Source organism: Colossoma macropomum, unplaced genomic scaffold, assembly GCF_904425465.1.
Source record: "Colossoma macropomum unplaced genomic scaffold, Colossoma_macropomum, whole genome shotgun sequence".
Taxonomy (NCBI): Eukaryota; Metazoa; Chordata; class Actinopteri; order Characiformes; family Serrasalmidae; genus Colossoma; species Colossoma macropomum.
In genome coordinates this window covers 31,253,397-31,277,045 of record NW_023494807.1, presented here as the reverse complement: position 1 = coordinate 31,277,045, position 23,649 = coordinate 31,253,397, and the positions used below count along the sequence as shown (strand labels likewise).

Sequence of the window (23,649 nt, the reverse complement as noted above, 5' to 3'; positions counted from 1 at the left end):
CCACTGTGATTCATCACCTCTTCTTTTAACAACACTCTGTAAGTGTTTGGGAACTGAGGAGACACTGCTGTAGTTTTGAAATTGAAATGTTTTCCTGTCCTTGTTTGATACAGGATTTCAGCTGCTCAACATTTCGGAGTCTAATTTGTCGTATTTTTCATTTCATAATGTGCCAAATGTTCTCAGTGGTGACAGGTCTGGACTGCAGGCAGGTCAGTTTAGCACCCGGACTCTTTTAATACAGAGCAATGCTTCTGTAATACATGCAGAATGCGGTTTGGCTCTGTCTTGCGGAAATAATCAAGATGAAAAAGACGTCGTCTGGATGGCAGCATATGTAGCCAAAACATGTATATATCGTTCAGCATTAATGGTGCCTTCACCCATGCCATGTGGTCTAATGTCCCCCTACACCATCATGAATACTTGCTTTTGAACTGTGCACTGATGAGTGGTCTGTAGCCCGGAGGACACAGTGTCCATGATTTCCAAAAATAATTTCAGATTTTGATTTGTTGGACCACAGGACACTTTTCCACTTGTCCTCATTCCATTTTAAAGAAGCTCAGCTCAGGATCAATTATCTACCAGGTTTTTTAGCATTACACATCTTTACCAGCCTTTTGTTGCCCCCATCCCAACTTTTTTGGAATGTGTTGTTGACACTGAATTCAAAATGGGCAAATATTTTTCAAAAACAATAACATTTCTCAGTTTCAACATTTGTCTTTGTACCATTTGCATGATTTGCACTTCATTGCATTTTGTTTTTATTTATATTTTGCACAGCATTCCAACTTTTTTGGAAAGCACAACACACACTAACACACCACCACCACGTCAGTGTTACTGCAGTGCTGAGAATGATCCACCACCCAAATAGTACCTGCTCTGTGAGGGTCCATGGGGGTCCTGACCACTGAAGAACAGGGTAAAAGGGGGCTAACAAAGTATCAGAGAAACAGATGGACTACAGTCTGTAACTGTAGAACTACAAAGTGCACCTATATAGTAAGTGGAGCTGATAAAATGGACAATGAGCGTAGAAACAGGTCATAATGTTATGCCTGATTGGTGTATATTGTCATGATGTCCAGGCCTACTTCCCATATCACATAATAGGGAATTACAGTACTTCTGTTTCCATGGAATTCAGCCTACACCCCCCAGCCAGCTGACACAAATGAAGATTAAATAGAGTTCCTTGTTCTGGCGGTTCTGGGAGTGAATCTACACGTCTACAGTGGAGAAAATCACTTACCTAATGCATTAGCTCCATGTTCTCTCATGCATCTTTGACAAGTCTGATGAAAAAACGCTTCCTCCTAACAGGAGTAAACAGTATCATATGACGGGAGCAGCCGGAGGTTTAGCGTTACTTCAGCCTTTAAACCGGTGCCCATCGTGGGCTCCTCAAAGACGTGACTCATTATCTACGGTCTCCACCGTCGACATGATATCGGGATCAAAGACTCGGTGAAAGAGAGAGGGGAAAATCCTCTCTACCTCATTATTTGGCCCTCATGGTAGAACAATAGACTCATTCAGTCTCCAGAGTCCAGACAGAAGTCTAAATGTTAAACACACTGGCACCGCGACTGGGCGAACTCCAGCCAAGCACTCAGAAGTTCTGATGAACGCGCTGCACCGCGATCCTCAGCACAGCCGGACGCAGTTCTTTGAGGCTTGCGGAGCAGCGATGCTAATTGGGACTCCAAAACCCAGGATTCCAAAGCACACGCCGAATTCACTTCCTCAGAGAAAGGATTGTGTTTCATTTCTTTCTTTCCTCAATATATCAGGACAGACTAGCACACAAGCACTGGGACGGTTCCCTCTGCAGCCTTTGAGGATAAGATGAGGCTGTGCTTTACTGGCTGATTACCACAAATACAAGTATCTAAAACCAACAACCTGCTGCAAAAAACAGAACAGACCAGCATGCATTCCTCGCTGGTCTAAGCTAATCTGTGGTTGTTTACGCTGGGTTATGCTGGTCTGGTGCTGGTTTAGCTGGTCACCCAACATGGTCATACTGGTTGACCAGCATACCAGCAACCAAAACACAACATATCACTGCTGTCGGAACAAAACCTTGTATCTCAATTTTTGACCATGTGAAAATGCCTGTTGGTCTTTACATTATATGTAAATTTCATGAACAATGGACCAACATAAACGGCCCTAAATGACTTGGAAAAATTCTGGTTCCATTGACTTACATTAAAAGTGAAGTAGTTTTTTTTTCCTTTTCCTGTAAAGCTACCATTTTGGAGCTACACGGTTTTGATCCGACAACAGCGATATGCTGGTTTAGCTGGTCACCCAACACAGTCATACTGGTTGACCAGCATACCAGCATCCAAAACACAACTTATGTTTTGCAGTTGACCTTTTTAAAAGAAACAATCGAAGCCATATCGCCCCCTACACTTCCTGTAGTGTATTACAGTCTGTCAGAATGACTGTGTGGATCATATGAACATTATAGAGGCTTTTTAAATGAAACAGTAGAAGCCATATCGCCCTCTACACTTCCTGTAGTGTATTACAGTCTGTCAGAGTGACTGTGTGGATCATATGAACATTATAGAGGCTTTTTAAATGAAACAGTAGAAGCCATATCGCCCCCTACACTTCCTGTAGTGTATTACAGTCTGTCAGAGTGACTGTGTGGATCACATGAACATTATAGAGGCTTTTTAAATGAAACAGTAGAAGCCATATCGCCCCCTACCCTTCCTGTAGTGTATTACAGTCTGTCAGAGTGACTGTGTGGATCATATGAACATTATAGAGGCTTTTTAAATGAAACAGTAGAAGCCATATCGCCCCCTACACTTCCTGTAGTGTATTACAGTCTGTCAGAGTGACTGTGTGGATCATATGAACATTATAGAGGCTTTTTAAATGAAACAGTAGAAGCCATATCGCCCCCTACACTTCCTGTAGTGTATTACAGTCTGTGAGAAGAAGAAGAATTGGGACATTTTAAGCAATATGTGTATGTAAATACTACAATAATTTATCTTTTAAAAGTTTCACGATTTTCCTATCACAACAGCTACAGCCCAAGACTAGAATGGTTTCAGTAAAAATCACAGGCCTGAAGATTCTGTAGGGAGCACCAACATAAATACTGTAAACAAGCGAAGGGCCTGAAAACACCACACTGAAAACCCGCAAACACTCTGAAAGGTTGTGTCTAGTCAGGCACAAAGAAAAATTAAGGGGGCATGAAATCACCAGATTGGAAACATTTTGAAAGGTTAAGCCAGAATGCTCACCTGGGACATTACCGCAGGCATGCCGTTACCCAGGGGCGCAATTACAGCATAAATACACGTGGTCATGGCACTGGCCGAGCTTTATTTGTCATGACCTGTGCGTAATGTGAGCTAACCTGACATTTTCCTCAGAGGACTCATCCAGTCAATGAAGGCCCGCTGGAATAAACACAGCCCTCAGCGGACCCAACAGGGGCCGGGGTTAAGCGAGAAGGTTCTGATTATGGGCCTAATTATTTCTAAAATGATTTTAGATCCTGGTTTACAGAAATACTATTTTTGTGTTCATCTGGGGAAAAAACAGATTATGAATTGGGCACATTTTTTTTTATATTTCTAAATATATGTTTACGTCTATTTTTGATTATTTGCTCACGGAAATTAGTCTTTTGTGTTTTCCTTAAAAAAAAATATTCCAAATATTTCTACAAATTACGTCTTTTTTATTATGGTTATTTGCTCACAGAAAAGTGATTTATGTGATCTTTTGGGAAAAAAAACCTCAAATTGTTTATGAAATATTTCATTTTTTTGTTTGCTTTTAGTCACAGAAATGCTTTAAAACTTTAAAAAAAAGACTGATATCTTCAAATATTTCTAAAAATATGTACATTTCTGAATATCTGCTCATAGAAAAAGTGTTTTGTATTCCCTGAAAATAAAAAAATAAATAAAAAAAAATCCCTGAAAAAAATATATAATAATAATGTTGTCTATTAAGTCCTAATATTGTCATGTATCAAAAAATATTGTTATTTGGTCAAAGAAATGCTATTTTATCATTTTTAAAATAATTCAAATTTTTTTGGTTATTTACTCATGGAAATGTGATTTTTGTGTTTTTTTTTCAGAAAAAAAGGGTTCAAAATAATATAAAAAATTAAAAATGATTATGGATATTTGTTCACAGACCTGTGCTGTTCGATCACATAATAGGAAGGACATTAAGAAGTCATTTAAAATAATTCAAAAAAGGCCTTGAATGACCCACCGCATTTCCAGTGCTTTTTAATTCAGAGTGCTCTTTCAGTTCCACAGTAATATTCCCCAGCAGAATTCCCCAGAAGCAAAATATTCAGCATAGTCTGTGCATTTCAACACAAATCGGCCCGGTGCTTATTAAAAGGAGCCGTATATATTCATTCAGAGTTTTTAAAGCCCCTCTGGACTCCTGCATAAGCAGCTGAGGGAGTGTTTAAGCGGGGCTGGATGGTGAAGCGGGGCTGTTAGTTAAAGGGCAGCTGTCATCTTGGCACAGTAAGTGTCATTGGCTGGTGGTTTGGTGGAGCGAAAGGGCTAAGGGTTCCCTAGGGGATGATGGGAAACGGGCAGGGAGGTTCTGAGAGATCACCTGCAGGACGGGTGCAGAGGGAGCTAATAACACATGACGTCATCCATCAGCCTAAAAAAAAGGCCCTCGACCCCACAAGCCCACATTTACCTCTCCAGATAAAGCCCCCCTCAGAGACGGAGCTTTTATTGTTCCCCCTTCTTAAGGCCAGTAAAGTTTAAACTTTCACCCCGTGCGGTCAGGGGAAATTTAATTACAGTGCTTTTGGGATCTAAAAACAAGCAGCCCTGGGCTTTACTGGGACATTAATTATTAGTAAGTTACCATAACAGGCCCTCAGCTATGAAACGTTCCAGCTAAAAATGTACTGCATTAGAATGAAGCACCAATACTGCACTTCTGAATACAGACTGGAATATCTGTGGCACTTTCGGGGTACGTTGGCACACTATATTATAAATAACAAGCTTTAATCTTGACCCATTAGCATAAAAACGCCCTGCAAATGGAAACAGAGCAGCCATACATGCTACACTGGGCAAACAATTTACAGTTTGCAAATATTCTGGTGATATCAAAGTTATTAATTTAAAATTTTAGATCTTTTATCAGCATTTACATGTTTCATTTCGCAAAATACAGCCTTTTAAATCCAAACAGAGCACCAATTCTCCACTTTTCGGCTTAAAAATTTGACCATAAAGCCCAGTATGTCTGCTAAGCTAATCTTATTTCTGCTCTTATCAAAAGCAAAAACTCTCAAATGACCTTATACACCAAAAGACAACATACTACATTATACAGAATTCTATAACCACATTTCATAGCCACGGTGTCGAATGTGGAAAAAAAATAGTCATTCTATGGAAACGTCCATAATAATGTCCGCTGTTATTTTAACAGTCACACCTTCTTGAGCCTCAATTTAGCAGTATTGGTTTTTAAATCAATCATATAGAATTCCAAGCACCACAGAAGAGCTCGTCCTCACAGTCATGTGGGAAGGCTGAGGCCATATTTTGAAGTAAAAAGCATGATTTTCTGCAATTTTAACTGCAATAATCTATACATGACTATGAAATATATGATTTAAATGACATAAAGAAAACAAATAAATATTATAAAATATATAATGAAAGTTGTGGTCCCCAGGAGTCGTGTCACTGGTGTTACTGTGTAATAAAAATCTCTTATTTTGAAATAAAAGTCACACTGATGACATCACTCGACTTCCTTTTACCTGTTTTCTGAGGATCTATGAAGAAAAGCTCATGGTGAGTCCACTGTGTCTTTCAGTTATCAGAGATTTTCTCATTTAGCTCATGATTTCATATGAAGCTTTTAGCTGAAGTCACTGGTGTGACCGACTTTATTCTTAGATAAATGTGAAAAAATAGAATACAAATGGATTAAATTCCATATTTTAGTGGATATTCCATGATTGACAACATGTGGTTTGATGCTCTGTAGCAGCCGTTTTGTAAAATACATTGTTCATTAAAAATGTCTCTGGTGTTCCTTTACTATGTGTAACACCAATGAGGATCAGTAACACCAGTGACTCCTATGGGCAGATAAAAGAGTGGACGTTTCTGCAGATTGTGTCGGTGATTGCAGTATACACGCTCATACTGTACCGAAAAATCGTCAGTCATTAGCAATTATGAAAAAAGGTCAGGAGTGAATGTGAGTGAAGCTGAGAGGGAGGATGGCAGGATGCATTCTGTGAATGTTGGCGACACGGAACTGAATCACCAACAACAATGGGTCATGTGCTTTCAAAGGCAAACCTTATGCTAATTTGGTTAGCCGTTCACTTCCGTGTGTTGATATGAACAAAGTGCCCCACACCTCTTATCTCAAACACTGTGCTGAGGTCATCTGTCTCTGATGACTCTACAGAGTGTTGTAGTCTAAACAGGGCTGTTTCAGGGGCACTGAAAGATCCAAACACTTGGATATTCTAGCATTTCTGTCCAAAATACAGCAACAGTCAAAAGTTTGTTTATTTTTATTATTCTCTACATTGTAGATTAATATTGAAGGCATCAAAACTATGAAGGAAGCCATATGGAATTATGTAGTAAACAAAAAAGTGTTAAACAAAGCAGAATGTGTTTTATACTTTAGATTCTTCAAAGCAGCCACCTTTTGCTTTGATGACAGCTCTAAACTTTTGACTGGTACTGTATATAATAATTACATTATTACCCAGATAACAAGCATATTTCAGGCTGCTGGCTCAATGTGGTCAGCACCCCTGGACCACTCAGATTAGTGTCCTGCATACAAGATCTAACTAGTTTTTAATCCTCAAACAGAATTTAAATGTGCACAGACTTTTTATGTTCAATCCAAGACAAACACTTCAAACAACTATAACCTAGAATTAATGACCAGACCTAATAACCTCCTCGGACAAAAAATTGAGCTTATAAATAAAAATCGCTGCACTTCCAGGCAAGAATTGCTTCTAGAAGTCAGTGCAGGTCCTTCACAACCAATTTCTGAAAGAACACTCTGCAGCGATTTTTATTCACAAGCTGTGAAACACGCTGGCGGTCCCTGTCCTTCAGTTTCGTCTTTCGGCCACAATTCTGACGAGAATTTCCTGTAGTCTGGGATTTTTGCCACTGCTAGTCGACCTGTATGACCGTCGCTTCGATACACCTGCAAATTCAGCTGCTTTCTTCACACTGTGGCCTTTGGCAGCCCAAATACAATCACTCCTTTTTGCTAATCCTTAACATTTGCTTTGCAACCCATTTTTCACACATCGAAACGAGACATTCACGGCACTGTACCACCTTTCTCAATCTATGAATCTCGCCGCACACCCCGCAGATATTTACAGCCCGATCATCCTCGTGTAACGCCATCTGCAGAAACCTAAAGTTACTACCACCATAAACACGCAAGGTGACTCATTTTTTGTCCGGGGAGCTCATATTTTGTTGAAAATGTTGCTGACACTGTGCTAGGCTAAAATTATTTACTAAAGTAATTTATAAAGTATAACAAAAGAAATAAATGAAGGAAAAATAAGTAAATTGGACTGCAAGTTGAAAATGAGTGATGAAGTGCCATCTTGTCTAACACTCTGCTTAACCAGCAGTCGGCCACCCGGAAAACGCTGAGCACAAAGCCAGTGGGGGGTCAGTTTTGCCGTCAGTGGGTCAACAGCGGCCCACTATCCTCTTGCTATCCGAGTTTTTCTGATGAATAATCAAATTCGCACAGTTTCATAGCCAAATTGTAGCCAGTCAGCCGAGTTTTGTGTCTGAAGCTGCACTAGAGCTACAAGGCTAATGTAGCTAACAAGTGATTGAAGCTAAAGTGAGCCAATTAGCATCAAAGCATCAAAACATCAACACTGTTAATCCCAAATAGACTTATGTGGTTTCCAACACTGTACGACAATCAATTTCAGGCTTAACATGGCTACTCTACTACTGTTAGCCATGCTAGCGGACATTCGTCCATGTTTGAAGATACCAGTGTGTCATACAGTGTCGGAAACCACATAATCGAGTCTGTTACACAGTTTGAGTGAGGATTTGATGATTCTGGCGAACTAATTTGTTGTTGTTAGCTTCTACTTCTACATTAGCCTCATAGCTTCAGTGCAAAATATAAGCAAATTATAGACAAACTAACACATCTCGGCTTCTTGACCACATTTATGGCAAATGGTAAAAGTATGTAAATGTAATTTCTTTTGCGAAACTGTTTCATTAACCTTCTATATTTATCTTATTTCCACCGTACAGGTGCAGCCGCCGTTAGCATCTCAGCAGTAAGTACGCAGAGCAGAGCGACACTCGCGCCGCGTGTGGAGCGTGTTACGGCTTTTATGGCCGCTTTTCTGTGAAGGACACGAGATGATCTTGTCATCCTGATGGCGGTGCTGAATCCAGGCCATAGCGGAGGGTTTGGATGAGTGCCTGCGGCCCTGCTATCGAGCAGCATAATTAAGCTATTAATCTCACATCATTAACCTCCGTCGACCCTTTCTTCCCTCCATCGCGGTGACGGCGTCGCTCTGCTGTTTGAAAAGCTCCCACCGTCTCTGCACCTCTCTCGTTCTTCCCTCTCTCCCCTCGTTTCCCGCTCTCCTCCGGCGGCCGCCGTCGAAGCATCGCAGCTGTGGACTAACAAAATTACTTCCCAAGTGCCACTCGATTGTGGATATGGTTACTTTTAATTAAAAAGAATCAATTTCCATTCCCGTCAATCTAGCCCGGTCACCATATGGACACTTAAAAAAACGCCATCCAATTTGCAGCCGCCCACCCGCGCGGCCCTGCCTAACCCGGCTGCTGCTTTAACAAGTCAGAACAAATAACGCCTAATCGATTTGCAGAGGTGGGCTTCCACCACGACACTTCTGAGAGCTTTTCCGCAAAACAGTCAAAAGCTCCTCTCAGCTGTGGAAGATTTCTGATAAAGCTACGACTACAGCTGATGTAGGAATGCTACGATACACACACCAACCAGGCATAACATTATATATCCTTGTTTCTACGCCCACTGACGTGGTGGTGTGTTAGAGTGTGTTGTGCTGGTCTGAGTGGATCAGACACAGCAGTGCTGCTGGAGTTTTTAAACACCTCAGTGTCTCTGCTGGACTGAGAATAGTCCACCAACCAAAAATATCCAGCCACAGCGTCCTGTGGGCAGCGTCCTGTGACCACTGATGAAGGACTAGAGGATGACCAATACAAACTGTGCAGCAGCAGATGAGCTATCGTCTCTGACTTCACATCTACAAGGTGGACTGACAAGGTAGGAGCGTCTAATAGAGTGGACAGTGAATGGACACAGTGTTTAAAAACTCCAGCAGCACTGCTGTGTCTGATCCACTCAGACCAGCGCAACACACACTAACACACCACCACCAGGTCAGTGTTACTGCAGTGCTGAGAATGATCCACCACCCAAATAGTACCTGCTCTGTGAGGGTCCATGGGGGTCCAGACCACTGAAGAACAGGGTAACAAAGTATACAGAGAAACAGATGGACTACAGTCTGTAACTGTAGAACTACAAAGTGCACCTATATAGTAAGTGGAGCTGATAAAATGGACAATGAGCGTAGAAACAAGGAGGTGGTCAGAATGTTATGCCTGATCGGTGTATAATAATTTTCATTTTTCAATATCCGCCTTATTGGACTGAGAAGATCAGACTACTGTGGATCTACAACAAAATATAACGGGTCTTACACCTGCATTACTACTACAATACTATTGTAAACTTTTTTATGGTGAACACGTTTGTTTATGTTCTAAGAATTTTTGTGAAACCAGAAGAATTAACATAAAACCACTTTGCGTTAAAAAAAGTCTTAGACTACTCGTAGCCTCTTCAACTTCTTGGAACCACCGGTGGTTCCAAAACGCACTTCATCATATTCTTCATAACTTTCATATTTCATAAGCTTCATTCTAAAGGTGGGGGTCGTATGAGAGCTGTAACTGTCTTCTTTCCAGTCAAATAGATGGGTGATGTAATTTTAAACCCTTATAATAAAAGAAGCTCAACTCACAATTTTTTTTCTACTGAAAGTCGACCCATTTTTCCACAAATCTGGGCTATAAACTATAAACAGATGGCGTCTCTTCAGTGATCTGCTCTGTAAACATTATTTTAATAAAATAATACAAAGAGCGTCTAAGATTTTTGGCTTTCAGCAGTAAATTGTAAACATATAGCGATATGTGTGATCATAAAACACATGTTCTGTTAATTTGAGGGGAGCTTTTACAAAAAATAAATAAATAAAATAAAAATTTGCATTTATTTCATGCAGTTACTGAATAATTCGCCTTACGATTTGGTCATGTAAATTCAGATGGACAAACCAAAATATACCCTGGAGAATAAGAGGTTAATTATTATCTGTCTATGCGATTGTGTCTGGACAGTTGCACTTTGACCATAAAAACATTTCGGCCAAAATCACAGAACATGCTGCATCTTAGAACTGTGTACATCATTACAGCCCTAAGCTGCAGTGCTGTCATCAGGCCTCGCGTGTTACGTACAGTAATTTTTCCTGCTTAAAAAAAAATAACATGTACCTTGAACCCTCCGCCACCGGGAACGACACGCCGCTGCCTTCCGCTCGTCATAAATCAAAAGCAATCATGACAGCTAATGTCACAATATGACATTCCCCACTGTCGTCTTTCTGCTTTGATTGATGCTACAGTGTGTTAAACAGGCAGAGCGCATGTCACGATGAGTAAAATGACTTCTGCCGGAGTTTCGTTTCCATAGTAAAACACGAAAAGCCCAGCGCTGTGGACGCTGTACACAAGCCTAAACACTCCTTACATACAGTAAATCAACCCTCTAAACGTTTTCAATCTTGACTTGCAATTACATTTCCTAAAGGGGAATTCCACCAAAGTTTCAAAAATTCTATTAAGATAACTAAATTACGTCATAATTCTCCGCTTTGGTGGTGATAGGAACCAGACGTCCACCTCCAAAAGCCTCCTCACGCATGAGATGGTTATGGATAGCTCTAATCAATCAACCAATCAATCAACCTTTATTTAAACTCGGAATACATTGAGGGAGACCCTCATTTACAATGTAGCCGAGCTAATACAGAAATCATTGATTGAGAAGTTGGGTAGTAAAAATATCTGTGTTCACCACATAGTATCCAGTGCTCACCTGATACTATGTGGTGTGCAGCTGATAGTATCCGGTGCTCACTGATAGTATCTGGTTTTCACCACCAGGTTCACTGCTGGTTCTGGATAGTAAATAAAATGTCTATATCTGTGTTGTAGTCATGGCGACCCCTGGTTCCTATCACCACCACTGCAAAGACATTCGAACCATTTCACACCAAACTCACACACTGAAATAAGCAGAAATTCTGAAAAATGGGTGGAATTCCCCTTTAACGAGCACCACCAGTACACCAACAAACAGCCTTGTCGTGCTTTTTTCCCGCCAGGGTGTAAACCGAACAGAAGGACTGACGTGAACTGTGAAGTAATTATAAACGTTCATTCCTGCATTAGCAGCTTGAGTAGCGCTGGCCGCCTCTGAGCGCTGGAGCCGACAATGGAGAACAGCTGTAATCTTTCATCGGGCTGAATATTTTTAGGTGGAACCTGAGCTGGTGGCAATCAGCGGGTTCAGCTCCTCCACCCAGCAAAGCTGGATCCACCACCCTGTAATTCAAGCAGAGGCGAGCCGGCCCGGTCCTGCTCCTCAGCTGATTACAGACAACACCGCGCTCAAACCCGCAGTTTGTGGTTGTCAATATTTTAACCTCCGGCCTATTTTTAGAGGTTTATTTGCTTACATTGCCGTTACGGGAAAGTATTTATACCCATGAGAGTGAATCATCGCACTGGATGCTAATCACTGGACAAATCCTTAATCCATCCGACTTCAGAGGCTTCGTCCCCTCTGAAGGGCCCATATCATATATAACCAAGTTCTCCTTTTTTTCTCAAAAAAGTGTTAAAAAGTCTAAAGATATTTTTTCTAAATATACGATTCGCTCTTCAGTCCACATATGAAAATATAAGCTGCAAGAACAGCCTGTTCATCATGCCTATTACCTGTTTCTGTGATGTCACTAAAGCCAGCACATTCGCCTATTAAGCCTATAGCAGTTTAGCTCCGCCCATTCACAGGAATCAGAAGTGTTTGGGCTGCTTTTTGAATGAGGCACAGCCAATCAGAACATAGCTCATTTACATATTGTCACTGTCCAAAGAAAAACAAAGATCTTCAAAATAGTAATTGGTGGCGGTGGTGTGTTAGTGTGTGTTGCGCTGATCTGAGTGGATCAGACACAGCAGGGCTGCCGGAGTTTTTAAACACCTCAGTGTCACTGCTGGACTGAGAATAGTCCACCAACCAAAAATATCCAGCCAACAGCGTCCTGTGGGCAGCGTCCTGTGACCACTGATGAAGGACTGTGCAGCAGCAGATGAGCTATCGTCTCTGACTTTACATCTACAAGGTGGACCGACAAGGTAGGAGTGTCTAATAGAGTGGACAGTGAGTGGACACAGTGTTTAAAAACTCCAGCAGCACTGCTGTGTCTGATCCACTCAGGCCAGCGCAACACACACTAACACACCACCACCACGTCAGTGTTACTGCAGTGCTGAGAATGATCCACCACCCAAATAGTACCTGCTCTGTGAGGGTCCATGGGGGTCCTGACCACTGAAGAACAGGGTAACAAAGTAGACGGACTACAGTCTGTAACTGTAGAACTACAAAGTGCACCTATATAGTAAGTGGAGCTGATAAAATGGACAGTGAGTGTAGAAACAAGGAGGTGGTCAGAATGCTATGCCTGATCGGTGTATGAACTCCCTCTCGTGTTTTATGTGTTTGCTTGTGCAACACCGATGAAATTTAAGCCAAATGAATACATTATCGTCCAGATCGTGTTCTTAAAGGAGAAGAGTGGACTGCTCTGCCTCCGAATTAAAAGGTTGGCAGGGCTGCTGGGGAACCAGACAGTTTGCAGTCCATCAGCATCTCCTGCAGTGGCCACTGTAGCATGTGACTGGACTAATGAGGGCGCAATGTGTTATGCTAATGCGCTGAGCAGGAACATGTGAATATTGAGCATAAGGGACCAAACCAATTATGGTGATGAGCAAAGTTGAGCAGGGAAAGGGGGGATAACATTTGCTCTGTAAATAGTCTTTATCCACTTGGGGCGGCACTTCAAATGATCAAGGAATAACAAGTAGGCTGCCTCTCACCATGACCTTTCTCAGTCCCCGTGCAAAGTGATGAATTTCAGTGAATTTCACCAAAAAACGGCTTATTAAAAGTGAAAATGTGTCGTGGGACGTGCTTTAAAGGGCCCTCATCACTGAAAACGGTTCCTCAAGGGTTCTTTGATAAAGGGAATGCTTCTATTTAAAACCTTGAGGTCTATATACACTCTCATACATGACGGTTCTTCAAGGGTTCTTTGGTAGAGAAAATAGGTCCATATAGAACCGTAAAAATATCCAGCCAGCAGCGTCCTGTGGGCAGCGTCCTGTGACCACTGATGAAGGACCAGACGTTAATCAACACAAACTGTGCAGCAGCAGATGAGCTATCGTCTCTGACTTTACATTTACAAGGTGGACCGACAAGGTAGGAGTGTCTAATAGAGTGGACAGTGAGTGGACACAGTGTTAAAAACTCCAACAGCACTGCTGTGTCTGATCCACTCAAACCAGTGCAACACACACTAACACACCACCACCACGTCAGTGTTACTGCAGTGCTGAGAATGACCCACCACCCAAATAATACCTGCTCTGTGAGGGTCCATGGGGGTCCTGACCACTGAAGAGAAACAGATGGACTACAGTCTGTAACTGTAGAACTACAAAGTGCACCTATATAGTAAGTGGAGCTGATAAAATGGACAATGAGCCTAGAAACAAGGAGGTGGTCAGAATGTTATGCCTGACCGGTGTATATCCTATAGCCAATTCAGCATTCAGCAGTTTAGCCCCGCCCATTCACAATGACACTATAAGAAGTATTCCTGCTTTCTGAATGAGGTACAACGCAGGGCAGCAAATCAGAACAGAGCCTATTTGCATATCTTAAAGGGGCAGTAACAACAGTAATGCTAATGGTTAAAAAAGAGGGAGACAAACGGTCACATAGGCCGTTTTTGGTACATAAACCAAAAAAAAACATGTTATAAGTGGGCCGCAATGCAATAAAAGAGAAATGTAATATGTGAGCCCTTTTCAGAAATACCATAACTGGGGTCACGATCGACTTTGTGACCTGTAATCGGCTGTAATTTTTGTTAGCAGCGCAGCAAAGTCAAGGAGGACACTTGAAGGTAACCCTCCCGATGCTGCTGAAGGTCCAGAGCAGCGTCTGAGGGGGAGGAAAAAGAGAGCACTGTGAGGAGAGTCTCTAATAGAATTACAGAATCGTTGTGACAGGGGTGCGGGTCGGTCACGCGGTGAATTAAACGGCTCTCCGACCCGTGCCTGAGCCGAGCACTGACTCCAGCTCGACCCTGAGCGCTCGTGACAGAGCCGGGTCGGGCGTACTGCGTCTCCACAGCCCGAGCGGTCGTCCGAGAGGACGGCGGAGCGCGGTGGCCCACAGAGAACGACGCTGCTGAGCTGTCTGAGCTCCGTAGGTTCACTCTGAATATTGTCTTTGACCTCCATTTGATTATGCGGCTTCTGACACCGTATGACACACTGTTATCTATAAACACGGACCAAAAATAGACAAACACTTTGTTCACACTTTGGTCCAAGTTTATAGATAACAGTGAGTCACACTGTGTCAGAAACCACAACAGCACATCCAGTACAGACGACTTAAAGGGCTCATATCATTAAAAAAACGTTTTAGTTTGTTTTCCACACATAAACACTGTGAAAATTGTTTTTTGTGATGTCACAAAAACCGACACATTTACATATTTCCACATATGCAGTCTGCTGTAGTTTAGCCCCGCCCACTCACGCTCAAGTTATATGGAGTGTTTCCGCCCCGAGTGCATTTCCGAATGAGCTACAGCCAATCAGAACAGAGCTCATTTACATATACATCAGTCTTAAAGGCACAGTAAACAAAACAGGACACTAAACACAGCTCATTCAAAATTGGGTGGTTTCGTGACGTCACAAACACCATTACATTTACATACATCCACCTATTCAGCCTATAGCACTTTAGCTCCACCCATTCACGCTGAAGTGATGAGGAGTGCCAATCAGAACAGAGCTCATTTACATATATGTGTCTTAAAGGCACATTAACAGAAACAGGAAACTAAGAACAGCTCATTCTGAATGGGGTGTTTTGTGATGTCACAAACACCAACACACATATATCCACCTATTCAGCCTACAGCACTTTAGCTCCACCCACTTATGCTGAAGTGATGAGGAGTGTTTCAGTCAATCAGAACAGAGCTCATTTACATATATGTGTCTTAAAGGTACAGTAACAAAAACAGCCTGTTTGATTCTACGGATTAAAATAGGCTGGAAAATGAAACATAGAAATGAATTATGAATATCTTTGGCATGTCAACTCACACAAGATCAGTGAAAAAAAATACAAGAAAAATGTAGGATACAGGCTCTTTAACAGGGGCTGAATGATATGAATATGTTACGGCTGATACTGATACCAGTTTTAAGGGGCTAAATGATCTGATAGCCAATAATATTGATATAATTTTACATTTAATTTGAATTTTAATGTTATTCTCCATCAGTTAAACAGTGCTTTACTGACTACCTGCCCACTGTCAACTGTGAGCAGTGAAATATGACCGTCATCTCCAAACACATATAAACAGTAGAAAACTCGCACGTTTTTGTAGCACTGGGGGCGGAGCAACACAGTTTCGTTTGCTCTTAATTACCTCTTATTTTTCTTGGTTTTTATCAGTTCTGTTCACAAAAAAAAGTATTTTTTGTGTTGTACCGTGTTGTTCTTGTGTTACAGGTTAAATTTGGATGTATTTTATCAATATCAGCTGATGGCATTTTCAACATATAAAAAAATCGAGTATCGTCAATATTGGCCAGTTATATCGGGCAACCATTCAGGCTCTACTTGATGCAGTTTGATGCAAATATGTGATAATTTAGGCACCCAGTTTGCACGACACTAACTGCCATAAGCTACATTAGCCATGTAGCTCCAGTGCTATAAACTAAAGAAGCAAGCTTCAGGTGTGTGTTGTGAGCATGTGTGAGTGAAAAGCATGTGAATTTGATCATTTTTTGCCAGATTACTGCTGACCAGGAGTAAAAACAAGCAAACACGCAACAGCAATAACAGGTGAGACACACTCTGCCAGAATAGCACATATGTGGCAGTTATTTTCACCACCGTTTCCCTTAATTTAGAGTTTTCCTATTGGCTTTTCCAACAATAGCCTAATTATAATTCAGTTCTTCTCCACCCAGAAAAGAAAACCGATGACATCATGGCTAAACGCAGCCAGCCCATTATTAGATAGAGACTGTGTACTCACTGTCTGCCTGGGAGGAAAACGCCATGCAGCCCAGCAGAAGCAGGAGAGGCAGCCAATTAGGCAGGAAGGGCACTGGCGGGCAAATATTAGGCACCATGTTCCAGGTTGGCACTGCTCCTCCTCGGTCCCCGCTCTGCTCTACCCACTCTACGCAATCATAGGCTAAAACCTGTTGGGGAAAAACAGAGACAAAGCAGAAAAGCACAGTGATTAGAATGAGAGTCACACCAGCAATCAGAGAAGCAGAGCTGGAGGTAGAGCAGCACTGAGAACACCGAGTCACTCAATATCAGACAATTCTCCAAATATAATACATACGGTATATTAATATTAAGGCATATTAACATGGTGTCAGATGATACTTAGGCTTTCATTTATATGGTTACTGAATCCAAGCAAGCTTATTATGAAAATGAAGCACCTCAAAATTTACATACACATATATTTGGATTTAATTATATATATATGTACACACTACATAGACATAAGCATTCCACGTTCTGTTGACTTTCTAAGTGAAAATATATTTGAAAAAATGATGTAAACTCGTGTTAAATTCAGAAATTGCGCCAGAAAAATGCCATAATGCCATATTTAAGTTTATTCCCTGTAAAGAACTTCTCACAATCGTACATATATGTGGTAATTTTGTGATTTTCACGTTCAAGTGCTGCATTTACATGATGAAAATAATGTTATTGCATCATTAAAACGAATAAATATATTCAGATCAAGCTTATTTTGTCCACACATACAGCTAAAACACAATGCACTGCTTATTAAATGGAATAAAATCTTTTTAATGCCAAATTTGAACAAATAAGACAGATGAGATTAATGGCAAACAACTACTCAAACATATATATATATATATATATATATATATATATATATATATATATATATATATATATATATATATATATATATATATTTACACACAGGTATGTATGTACAGTGTTGTGCAAAAGTCTTAGGCCCCCAAAAATGATGTACATGCACTTAACTAGTAAATTATCATCAATATCATTATCTGTCAATAACGCTACAACTCAATGATGCTGTGCTGCATCAATGCAGGTATAGACGATGTATCGGCCACCACTTTACAGCGGCTCTGCACGGCACTTGAGGGACTCACACTCAAAGGCTGCATGGTTAACGAGGTAAGCAAATACTCTTATCTAATTAAGGTCAACCGCTGTCCGTCAGGCAAAAATCAAAGGACACAAGAGAGAGGGGAGCATCAAACGACTGTCCATCTTCAAATGCACCCATTAAGATATTAAAGTGACCGCACAGATGGCTCCAAATCTCCGGGAGTGTTTGTATTACCACTCAGACCAGCACCCAGACAGGCACGCTGCCTCTCCCCGGGGATCAATATCAGCAGTGGTGGAAGTCAGAGCTCCGTGCATTAAGATTCCTCATTGACCTAGAAAATGTGTCTTTGTTGCCATATGGCTGATTTGAGTGCGGAAGCCAATGAGGGAATCTAAGAAAGCGCACCAGAATATGTAGGGCTGCTCAATACGGACCAGACAGTAGCACTGTGAATACACAGTTACCTACTGTGATTGCAGTATATTAAAAATGCACTGGGGGAATTAATGTGACTTAAAGAACGGTCTGCATAATCTTGAAGCAAAATCATTTTCCTTTGTTGGATTATGTTAGGTATGAGAAAGATTCTGCATCACTGCAAAGGATTATGCATATTTATTTTAAATTTTCAACTGAAAACGTAAGAAACGGAGCAGATCAGGATGCAAACTGACACAGAATAAAATGTAACATGAATATTTAATATAATTAAACAGATTCAAGCAGACTGTGCTTTTTCATATTCCCATAGCAACATAATCTGTGAATTTCATTGAATTTTCATCAAATTCACTCTTTTTTCATACCTTTAAATGGCATTTTCTGATTCACTCCTATATTATTTTAATCTCCTATATATATTTGTGTTGTAGTCATGGCGACCTCTGGTTCCTATCACCACCACTGTATAGAAATCTGAGCCGTTTCACACCAAACCACTCTCAATCACTCTGTTAACATTTTAACCACTGAATTATGCAGAAATTTCGAAAAATGGGTGGAATTCCCCTTTAAAGGAATCATGGTGTCACTTTCAAAGTGCTAACCCGTGGCTGATAACTCTGTTAGCAACTCTGACTGAAATATTTCTTTAAGAGTAAGACGGTTTCGGTGTAACCCAGACCGTTTTCCCCCTCAGGCCTGTTCAGAGAAAGCTGCGGACAGGTGTGCTGCCCACTCCTGACCATCTGCTTCTGTCCTTGGCTCGTGCTGAATGGCTGGAGTCCAGTGTAGCTCCGGCACCAAAAGACCTGCCAAGAGTCTGATGGTGTTTACATGACTAATCAAATATTTCCATCTCTCCTGCCGAGACGCAACACAACACAAAATGGCCAGTTCCTCAAAATATTGGCCTCATAATTCGCATTATTTAATAACAACATATACTAAACGTGTGATTCAGAACACCTTGGCGTTCCTCCACTACGGCTTCATCTCGGCATGTAATGTGCTACAGCATTCAAAGGAACAGAAGACGAAAACTCAGACTTACACAGTTTTGCACCTTCGCCTGACGCAGTCCATCAGCCACAACACTGTGAGGTGAGGTTTTTTGGTAACACTTTCTATGAATGTCACGTTTGTAAGCATCTATAAACACATTCGTAACATGTTATAAAGCATTCATAAGGCATTATAACCATGGCTATAAATATTCATAAAAATGCATTACAGCATTACATATAGCCATGTTTGTTATGCATTATGAATTGTTAACACAGCGCATTATAAGTACTGTTCATAACACATTATAAGAGCTCATAAGTCGTATTTGTCCGCTCTAAGTAAAGTGAAGCGTACTGTACTAAAGCCTCCTCCAGTGTTCAGAGTGAGGCTTCAAGTTGAAGTATTTACTGAAGGATTTACTGAAACACTAAAACATTCACAGTAAAGCTCATTACAGGCTTCAAATGTCAGAGTTTAAACTAGAGCTGCCATCAGTGTTTTACCCAATGTGGGAAAGGTAATGTACACCACCGTTAGCTTGGTATTTGTCTTTACTTTACGCTCTCCAAGCTGGGACTGACTTCTTTGGCACTGACAGTATAACATTATCAACACTACTTATAATGCATTATATTAACTATTTATAATGTATAATAAACATTGCCATAAAGTGTAATCCAGTGTAATTCATTTTTATAAATGTTTATAATCATGTTTATAATGCCGTATGAAGGCATTATAATGTTATAAATGTGTTTATAGATGTTTACAAATGCGACATTCATAGAAAGTGTTACTGAAGGATTTACTGAAACACTAAAACATACACAGTAAAGCTCATTACAGGCTTCAAATGTCAGAGTTTAAAGTAAACATTTAAATTGAGACCACTGGGTAAGAAAAGCACACTGTAGCAGTAACTCTAGGCTGGACAGCCTGTTTGGAGCATCTTAATATTCAGGACTGAAGCCCCGAAGAGCCCTAATAGCATCAACGCTGAGAAATATAATACTGTAAATCAGGGCGTAAATAAACTTTGTATGTGTCTTTATTTACGCTCTCCAAGCTGGGACTGACTCCTTTGGCACTGACAGTATAACATGTTATTAACACTACTTATAATGCATTATATTAACAATTCATAATGTATAATAAGCATGGCTATAAAGTGTAATTCACTTTTATAAATATTTATAACCATGTTTATAATGCCTTATGAATGCTTTATAACATGTTATAAATGTGTTTATGGATGCTTACAAACATGACATTCACAGAAAGTGTTACCTGTAAAACGTCTCTAAATCTTCTAAAACCACATCCAGGTCTTCACTAAAGTTGCGCAGAGACTATGATGCAGTATGACTTACTGTGTGCTATAAAATGAGCACTGTGTAGCTGAATGCTGTGGCGAGCCACTTTAATTCATACATACAGCATTTTTATAGTTCACAGTGTCCTAAACCATAGTCCAGCAACTCTGCGTCCACCTTAATGAAGAGCTGGACAAGGTTTGAGCAGGTTGAGAGAAGTTTTGGGGCTGTTTTTATGGAAAAAAGATTTGGGTGACTATTGACTTCAATCAATCAACCTTTATTTTCGACTTTATTTCGAACGTAGCTGAGCAAATAAAGGTGAAATAAAGATCAACTAACACAAATGAAAATCATCAAGATCAAAAGATTTATTATAAAAATAGTAATAATAATAAAATTTAATTTAAAAACAGCTCAAATAGTAAACATGCATAAAATGTCAATAAAATATGTGATGAAAACACATTGAAATAAAGTAAACTAACCAACTTAGACAGTAAGCGATAAGAAAAATAAAATTTTAGACAAATCTGATTATTTACTAGAATTATTATTAATATATTAATAATGTTATATTATTAATATGTAGTATAATAATAACAATAATACTAATAATAAAATACTTCTACTGACTTTTAGCGTTGGTTAGCCTCACAGCTACAGTGCTAAACCAAAAAAAAAGCACAATCTGGACACGAAACATGTCAAGTCCATCTGGGAGGAGGGAGATAAATGAGTTAATTCGATATTTTGCCAAACTATTCCTTTACTGCTACCGTGTAGGTGGTCAGTCATTCCTGCAAAGCATTGTACACATAATGCGGATTATTTAATAACAGCATTCACTAAGTAAACACCTTCCTCCGAGACTTGTCTTATCTTGGCGCACAATAGGCCCTACATGACCACACCCACTGCTAGTATGTGTGTGGTGGGTCAACCTGCCTCACACAAGCAAGAGTGACAGCCAGCAAACAATGGCCACAGTATCTTGCAGGCTAAGAGATATTCCATTCTGTCTTCAAGCTGACGAGGTGTTGATTAGTCCATTACTCACGCCGCAGGTATACAGACGCACCTCTATCCAACCACTGAGCTTGAGACCGAGCCAAAAGCAACAGTGGTGAAAGCGAGATCTTAACAAGGCCACATCTGAAGAGCTGCCACAGAAGAGCCCTCCAGGTCTTCCATCATAAAGAAGGCCTGTGCATGATAAAGTAACAAAAAGCTAACTGTGTGTGAGTCACGGCTTCGCAACGGCCAAAAAAACAGCCTCAAAGAGGATCAGCTCTCAGGTGGCGCGTCTTGTGTGGTTTTAAAGGGCCCATATCACGGAAAACGGAACTCGCTGCACTGTTTTTGACGATAAAGACGTGAGTCTGACGTCCGAAAACACCTTTAAACAGCTTGTTTTGAAGCTGTTGGTTCTGTGATGTCACAAAAACCAGTTTATCAGCCCTTAGAGCTTTTTTAACGAGGCACAGCCAATCAGAACAGAGCTCATTTACATTTACATCAGTCTTAAAGGCACAAGATAAATAGAGGTTGGAAAATGCTGATAGAAAGATTGGATTTGAATTAAATATAACATATAAAAACATGGATATCGGCCCTTTAAAACGTTTTAAACACCTATATAGTCCACATATGAAAAACTAAGCTTCAAAAACTGCATTTGTGATGTCACAAAAAACAAGTTATTTACATATATCCACCTATTCAGCCTGCAGCAGTTTAGCCCCGCCCACTCAAACTGAAAAGAAAAGGTTATAAGGAACATTTCAGCCTGAACTGCTTTTTGAATGAGGTGCAATACGGCCAATCAGAACAGAGCTCATTTACATACATCAGTCCTAAAGGCACAAAATAAAGAGAGGTTGGAAAATGTTTATAAAAATTTAATCATAACCCTTTCTGGTACAGCTAATGTTATAAGTGGACCATAAGGGAAAAAAAATAAATATAAGATATGAAAATATAAAATATAAGATATATAAAAAATAAATATAAGATCTGAAAACATGGATATGGGCCCTTTAAAAGTTTTAAACACCTGTACCGTCCACATATGAACACCTAAGCTACAAAAACTGCATTTGTGGTGTCACAAGAAACAAGTAATTTACATATATCCGCCTATTCAGCCTGCAGCAGTTTAGCCCCGCCCACTCAAACTGAAACGATGAAATTATAAGGTGCTTTTCAGCCCGGACTGCTTTTTGAATGAGGTGCAATACAGCCAATCAGAACAGAGCTCATTTGCATACATCAGTCTTAAAGTCACAAGATAAACAAAGGCTGGAAAATGCTTATACAAAAATTGAGTCATAACCTTTTGGTAATGTTATAAGTGGACCACCATGCAAAAACTGCATTTGTGATGTCACAAAAAATAATACTCATTTACATATATCCACCTATTCAGCCTGCAGCAGTTTAGCCCCGCCCAATCAAACTGAAAAGCCAAGGTTATAAGGAGTGTTTCCGCCCAGACTGCTTTTTGAATGAGGTGCAAAACAGCCAATCAGAACAGAGCTCATTTACATAGTCCAGTCTCTAAAGTGGCAGTGGCAAAATGAGGCTGGAAAAAACGAATAAAACGAATTACGACTTTAAATGTCACACAAATGTTATAACTGAAGGGTATGGGCCCTTTAACTCCTCCCTCCCTCTGCAGATGAAGAAGAAAGGAGCGAAGTCTGACTTGGATTAGTTTGCAGGAGAAAAAAGGGCGGGAAAACCCTGAGATTACGAACGGCGTCAGGCGCTCCAAGCCTGACCTACATACCGAAAGTGGCGTCAGGATTAGCCGACTGATACTGCTTTTCATGGCAAAAACCACCAAGTCAAAAAAGTCTCCACACGCACATCAGTCAGACGCCACGACTCAGACGAGCCCGCAGACAGATCAGAGAATGTCAGCTTTGTAGATATCACGTAGCACTTCATCGAGGAGCGGTGCCAACAATGAAGTCACAGCAGTGTAACTGTGGTGTCGAAATACGGTTCAAAGTTCAGGTTTTGTGGGACTTTTATATGTATTAACTTTCAAAATCACTGTTTTTATTGTATCCAATTACACAAAGTCTCTATTTTGGTCATTCATTAATGCACGGTCCTCCTACTAGAGCTGTGTCCCAATTCAGGGGCTGCGTCCTTCGGAGGCTGCATTTAAAGGCC

General features: G+C 40.5%; 1 protein-coding gene across 1 annotated transcript in view; it reads right to left on the bottom strand.

Moving 5' to 3' along the window:
• ptprfb (protein tyrosine phosphatase receptor type Fb) overlaps window positions 1-23,410 on the bottom strand; it is a 240,049-nt gene extending 216,639 nt beyond the window's left edge. The window contains 2 exon segments of the mRNA XM_036556368.1: window positions 16,604-16,772; window positions 23,258-23,410. Coding sequence (XP_036412261.1) covers window positions 16,604-16,772; window positions 23,258-23,299 — 211 coding nt within the window. The 5' untranslated portion in view covers window positions 23,300-23,410.
• Window positions 23,411-23,649: the final 239 nt, after the last annotated feature.